The sequence below is a fragment of the Ursus americanus genome, chromosome 3 (assembly GCF_024610735.1).
Source record: "Ursus americanus isolate L20-20 chromosome 3, mUrsAme1.1.p, whole genome shotgun sequence".
Classification (NCBI taxonomy): Eukaryota; Metazoa; Chordata; class Mammalia; order Carnivora; family Ursidae; genus Ursus; species Ursus americanus.
The window spans coordinates 45,233,094-45,240,329 of NC_142129.1; the positions used below are offsets into that span (position 1 = coordinate 45,233,094).

Sequence of the window (7,236 nt, forward strand, 5' to 3'; positions counted from 1 at the left end):
AGGACTACAGAGTCAATTCCAAGATTCTGATGGTTCATTTGAATACTTTCCTTTATAAATTATTCCACTCCAACTTCCAAAAGGAGGATTTAAAGAATTCAGGATACATATACTCTCAGAAGCCATGAGGAGCCACAGTTTGCACACAGATAAAATAAACAACTGAATTGCTCTGGCATCACTGATCAAAACAGCTGCCCAATTAACCTAACAGTAAGCGAACTATGTACCAGGCAGGTTCATATATGTTATCCATCTCATCTTCATAATAAACCTAGTATGGCTATTATTCTTGCTGTCATCTTAAAACCGAGGCTCAGGGAGATCAAGTAACTTGCTCAAGGTGTCAGCACTAGTAAGGAGCAGAGCAGAACTTTGAACTCAGGGCTTTCTGACTTCACATCTTTGTATGTAAAACATTCAAATATACCGGCCCATGGTCCCGTCACTCTAATCATGAATAAAGAGTTGAACAGTGGATACCACAGAGAATGTGAAGAATAAAGATGACCCTTAACTCTAAAATCACACACAAAAATTAACTCAAAATGGACCACAGACCTAAATGTAGGGGCTCAAATTATAAAAACTTAGAAAAAGCCAGGAGTAAATATTCATGACGTTGGGTTAAGGTAGGCAATAGTTTCTCAAGATATCACAGTAAAAGCACAAGCAATAAAAGAAAAAAAAATTGATAAACTGGGCATCAAAATTAAAAACTTTTGTGCTACAAATGATACCATCAAGAAAGTGAAAGGTAATCTAAAGAACAGGAAAAAATATTTGCAAATCATATATTTGATAAGGAACCTGTATCCAGAATAAAGAATTCTTACAATTCCATAATGACAAAATAACTGGTCAACAAGTGGGCAAAGGCTGTAAATAGACATTTCTCCAAAGAAGATATACAAATGGTTCATAAGCACGTGAAAAGATGATCAACATCATTAGTCATCAGAGAAACAGAAATCAAAACTACAATGAGATACCACTTCATACTCACTGGAATGGATATAATAAAAAAGACAGATAATAATGAGTATTGGTGAGAATGTGGAGAAATGGGACAGTCTTTCATTACCGTTAAGAATGTAAAATGGTGTAGCCAGTTTGACAAACGGCTTGATAGTTCCTCCAAACTATTCAACAGAGTTACCTTATGAACAAGCAATTCCACTCCTCGGTTTATATTCAAGAGAAATGAAAACACATCCACACAAAAACTTGACACAAATATTCACAGCACCTTTACTCATAACCAAAACAAACAGAGCAACTCAAATTTTCAATTGATGAATGGATAAACAAAATATAGTGTACCTGTACAATGGAGTATTATTTGTAATAAAAAGAAATGAAGTACTGATGCATGTTATACATTCATGAACCCAAAAAACATTATACTAGGTAAAAGAAGCCAGTCACAAAAGACCACATAATGTATGATTCCCTTTATATGAAATGTCTAGAATAGACAAGTTTACACAGACATAAGATTAGTGGTTATCAAAGGCAAGAGGGGGTGGGGTGGGAATGATTGCTAACTGGGTTTCTTTTGGGAATAATGTAAATGTTTTAAAACTGTGGTGATGGCTGCATTCTGTAAATACACTAAAAACTATTAACTAGTATACTTTAAATGGTGAAAATTACATTAAAAGAATCATTATCTCGATAAAGATGTTAAAACAACAACAACAAAAATGTTGACAGGGTATGAGACCAGAGAACCTTGCTCTGGATCACTCACATTCTAGATGTTCTCTTGGCACTGTTTACACAGCACAAACATATATGGGCAAGTGTCACCTTCCTCCACTTGGGTTGAGGGGGGGTAGTAAGCAAAATTATAGCACCTCCTCAGACAACCATCTGGTCAGCATGATGCAAGCTTTTGTTATTTTTGGAATGCAGTACTGCAATGTGCTTGGGCCCTAAGCTGCTCTTTGGGCCCATGAAGCCTGCAGCTGGATAGAGCTCGGGGCAGCAATCCTCTTGTTTGCTGAGTGAGCAGGAAAGGCACCTAAAACTGTGAGGCAGAAAGCTCACAGCACAGCTCAGAAAATCTCCTTGTGACAAAACATGCACAATGCTGAACAAAGTCTTCCTCACTCCTGAACTCCTCCCTTCCTCCTACCCCCAAATAGAGTCTGCTGTTCTAGGTCAGCATACTTTAAATATAGGTGCATTATGAATCAGCTAGAATTATATAATGATCAAACAGGAAGGACCTTTCAAAGTATTATATAATGGAGCAATGACTCTGAAGGCACTTATTAACTGTGTGACCTTGGGCCAGTTCCTTTACTTTCCTGTGTCTTAATATCTTCATCTGGAAAATGGGAATAATAAAGGCAACTGCTCCTTAAAATTTCTATGAAGATTAAATGAGTTAATCCATGTAAAATGTTTAGAATAGTGCCTGGAACATTATTAAGTCTTTTACTGGTTTTATAATTATTAACTGGTAAATCTCATCATTTTTATGGAGGAAGATGCTAAGCTCAGAAAGGTAAAGCGACTCTGAAGCCGACAGTGATAGAGCTGGTATCAAGTGACTCCTCAACTAGGGTTTTACTGTAGAGCATTAATTTACAACTGAACGTGTATAATATTCCTTGACCAACTTTTAGGGCTTGAAAGATACAAATAACAAACATACCGTGCCTAACTCTGGGTCTCACACAATATAGGTGTTTGTGAAATGTCTGATCTATTTCCTTTTCATTCCAGGTTTAATCTAATATTTGAAGAGAGGGTTGACACTAACTCCCAGAATGTCCAATGTTCTGATGCTTAAAAGTGGGATGGTTCAGGGCTGTTGAAGAAGAAAATACACATAAGCCCTTGCTTTTCTCTTCCTCTTCCCCTTCTCCTTCCCCTTCTCCTTCTCCTTCTTCTTCTTTTCATTTTCCTTTTAAGGAGCACAGAGTAACTGAGTATAATACCTAGTGTATTAGGAAAAGGGACTGCTTCTATTTCTGTATTTTAGCACTACACTCATGCAAGCAATTTAGGTGCTATTCTCAGGGTTTGATGATGTTTCCAACTTTCAGCAATTGATACCTACCAGTTTAATTCAAGAGGCAAGAGAAAGTCACAAAATAAATACAATATTTAACAAAATACAATAAATGCAACCAAAGTAAGCTTTTAAGAAATCTCATCATTTCTCTCTCTTTCACACACTCCAACCACTCCACAGTGTTTACACCAGTGTGAGAGGTCCTGCAGGGACCTATCAAGCTTCCTACCCACTCCTTCAGCCTTGTTGGAGCCTTAGACTCACTCAACTCTGCAGTCACGTGGGTCTTCTTTCCTTTCCTCACTCACCTGTCTCCATCCCGCTTTGGGGCCTTCATACTGACATTTCCTGTAGCTAAAAATTCTTTGCAACCTCCAATTGCAGCTCTGCCTTGGCCTTGCTAACTAGCTAGCTTCTATTTATCCTTCAGGCTCTGCTTAAGATCTTTTCTTCAGAGAAGCCCTCCCCAATGACCCAAACTAGCTTCTCTCCTTCACCTTCCCCCAAATCACACACACTTGGAACAAGCTTCTCAGTACTTACTCAATGAATATCTTTCTCCCCCATGAGACTATAAACTCAAGGAAGGCTAGAACTGTCTATCTTACTCAATGTTGTTTGCTCTGCGGCTAAGATAGTGCCTAGGACACCACAGCCCGTGGTGAATGAAGTTAGCGATATCTTCCAAGTAGTCAAAGGATCAGCTAATAAACTGATTTCCTAATTTCTCCACTCAAATTTGAGAAAAGGCTTCCCATATCAAGCTGTTGGCATGACAAAATTACACAAACAGGTATGATTTAGAGAAAAATTCAGAATGGACAAAAACTGGGGCTGGGATTATATGTATTTAAAAATTACTACATGCAAAACCCTAAGAAAAAATATTACTTTTAAAAACAAGCTTCATGGGGTGCCTGGGTGGCTCAGTCGTTTGATCGTCTGCCTTTGGCTCAGGTCATGATCTCAGGGTCCTGGGATTGAGCCCCATGTTGGGCTCCCTGCTTGGCGGGGAGCCTGCTTCTCCCTCTTCCACTTCCCCTGCTTGTGCTCTCTCTCTATCAAATAAATGAATAAAATCTTTATTTTTTTTTAAAAGGGGAACACAAGCAGGGGGAGTGGGAGAGGAAGAAGCAGGTTCCCAGAGGAGCAGGGAGCCAATGCAGGACTCGAGCCCAGAACCCTGGGATCACGCCCTGAGCCAAAGGCAGACGCTTAACAACGGAGCCACCCAGGCACCCCTGAATAAAATCTTTAAAAAAACAAACAAAACCAAGCTTCAGAAGAGAAAAAGTAGCAACGTTTTCATCAAAGCTTGTCATTAACTGTTACACAATGCACTTCTGGGAGACTAACTCACAGAGAAAGGTGGAAGAAACAAGAATGCATTTGTTCCTCCTAGGCTATACCGCTCCTTTCCGAAGTAAATTTATCTCCTAAGGAAAGACAATATGCTGATACATAATTTTAAGTATATCCAGGAAAAGTACCCAGTGGTGTGATGGGTTTCTATGAACAGTGTGCCCAGAATAAAAAGGCACCTGGGTCAAGCATGATATAAGGACAGCTGCCTTGGCAATGGCTCCAGCCCCCTTTTTTTTAGGGCTTCCACCCTGGCACACTTGCAGAATTGACTTCTCTTACTTAGCGCAGGAAAAAAAAAAAGACTCTCTTCCAACAGGACAGATGGTACAGGCATCACATGATAAAGATTCCAAAAGATCCTTCCAGAGAAATTTTACTTTATTGAAGGATACATAAAAACAGTCGGGGGAAAAAAGGCATTTCACAACAGGAAGCAGATACTGCACCCAGAGACCAACCTTTCTATATAGAAAAGGAGAGGAAGAAAGGTGAAGCAAAAAAAGGTGGGGGGAGGAGGTAGAAGAAAAGAAAGACGAGTGTTCAGGATAAAAGAAAAAAGTTAAACAGCATGTGTGACAGAAAGGGGTGAAAGCCCAGGAACTAAATTTTACTCAAGGGCATAAGATCCATACATCTCAGGACTTAGAGATACCTCAAAGGAAAATTACCTGAGCAAACATGTTCCCTTTAACTTAGCAGAGTGTTAACCAGTATCTGACATTCACCAAAGTCCAGCCACGAGTTACCCACATCTAACTTAATCACCTGACATCAAAGAAAGTCCTCAAAAGCAAAGGCCAGATCTTCTAAAACACTTCTCCTCACTCAGTCTCTACTAATGATTATAAGAAAAATAAACAGAACTCACTTCTAACCACAGTTTGTATAAGGAAGACATTCTGGGTACACCCAACAGGTGCACTTCTGGCTGTGCTACATAACCTCATCAAAATCATTCTGCCAACTGATCCTCCCAGATAAATCAGTCCTTAAACGACCCCAGAGCATCACCACACTGCAACATTTAAAAAACTGTTCTATCAAAGAAAGGGTGGGACAATATATCTCTCCCACTATAAGAGATACTGAGAATACTTCTGGTTTCAAATACACTGCTATTAAAAGTGTCCAGCTAATTTTCCATAATAAAGCTTAGTTCCCCAAAGGTGCCTAACACAAGTTTCTAGCAAGCAGAAGGCTTTTACTAAACACTGGTTGCACAAATGAAAAAAATGCTCGTTCTGAATCATATTCACAGTTGGAGAATAGTTATGACCTTCCAAGATAAGAAATAAAGTACTTCCACACATTGGAAAGGGGGCGGGGTACTATTTTTAAGCCATTCTGCTCAGCAGTGCAACAAAACAGTTGCTACGGTTTCATTTTATGGTAATTTCTGAGTCTGTAAAACAAAAAGAATGCTCAGTGAGAAAAGCAAAAACCGTGTACATACTTTGGAGCTTTGAAACTGTTGAGATGGAACTCTGATGCCGTGGCCCGCACATACGACTCCGAAGGTGACAAAAGGGAAGTGTTTGCACTGGGGATTTTGTTTGAAAAAGGACCTTTCACCTCTGGAGTTCCAGCTCACCTTTGGCATTCATTAGAAATCTTCCAACCTATCTGCTGGTCAGGCGAGACCAGCTCCTTCTCCAGAATTCGATAGACTCCCCAGAAGACAGACTCACTGCGGGAGTCAGTGCCCCTCTCCCGCTGACACCGACGACATCCTGCCTTTCAAGTCAGCCCAAAGCTCAGTATCTCGTAGCTTCCTTCCCTTGAAGTGAAAGGGCAGCTACGGCCCTCACCCAGCCCCAACGGGGGGCTGTGTCCGTACAGCATGGGTGACACGGTCCTGTGAGAATAGCTTTGGGGAAATACTCCCGGCCCGTGCAGGCCTCTCTGGTTTCAGAAGGGACCGTGACCCCGACCCCCAGGATTCGCGTCCCGACGCCGCCCTCCGGCCGCTCAAACAAAGGACCCGGCGTCTGGCGCGCCCCCCACTCACCGCTCAGATAGTTGGTCCACTTGTACAGCACCCCCTCCATGGCGCCCGCGGCTCCTTGGTCCCCGCCGCGCCGGGGCCGTTTCCCCTCACCCGTCGGCCCCCTCACTGCCCCAAGCCCCAGGAGGCGAGGAGCACCGGCAGCAGGGCCATCGCCCAGCGCTGCCGAGGCGCCGACTCCCGGCGCCCGGGCCCGGTGCGGGGACGCCCGGCCAGTCTCACATCCTCGGCCCGGGGGCGGGGTCACTGCGGCTGCCTCGGCACGTGAGGACGCGGCCGGCCAGAGGGCCCGCCCGGTGGAGCCGGCGCACTGTCCACAAGGAGGCCAAGGCACCGGGTGGGCCTGAGCGGTGGCTGCAGCCTCCAAGTTGCCGCTGGCGAAGCAGCGGTTAGCTCGCGGCGCCACAGGGAGCTACCTGAGTCCTCCACCCTCCGGGCCCGGGGCCCGCTTGCGCATGCCCAGTGCGCCGTTTGCGCGCACGTTCCCGAAATCCACTCCGGGTTTTGGCAGCAACCGCGGCGACGGCGGCGGAGGGCCTGACGTAAGGGGAGGGGCTGGCAGGAAAATTAAGTCCCGGGAGGCGGGCTTGGGAGTAGGCGTTGGGTCTGAGCGAAGGAGGGAGACCAATAGGGTCTGTGTGGGATACAGACTTGACTGTAAATGGTACCGTAGATTGGGAAGAAGCCACCTCTCGATGTTTGGGGGTCAATGTGACCCCTTAGGGTGCCTCCTGCGTTCTAGTCCCCCAGGGTCCAATTCTTATTTCCAGGCTAATTGATCCCACAAAATCGAGGTCGCCAGCAATAGAGCCTACGGAGTTGATGGGAATTTCACGAT

At 43.8% G+C, this 7,236-nt stretch overlaps 1 protein-coding gene across 4 annotated transcripts in view; it reads right to left on the reverse strand.

The window, feature by feature from the left end:
* The window catches only part of PLEKHA8 (pleckstrin homology domain containing A8), a 54,788-nt gene extending 47,941 nt beyond the window's left edge, over positions 1-6,847 (reverse strand). For 2 of the 4 annotated variants that reach the window (XR_006778679.2, XM_045792947.2), the window contains exon 1: positions 5,847-6,361. Coding sequence is in view for 3 of the 4 variants with exons in the window: in XM_045792947.2 (XP_045648903.2) it covers positions 5,847-5,898 (52 nt within the window). In the remaining variant the exon portion in view is untranslated. Of the gene's footprint in view, positions 1-5,846; positions 6,363-6,401 lie in introns of those variants that run through there. The other 2 variants (XM_045792945.2, XM_045792944.2) reach the window with 2 other exon arrangements.
* Positions 6,848-7,236: the final 389 nt, after the last annotated feature.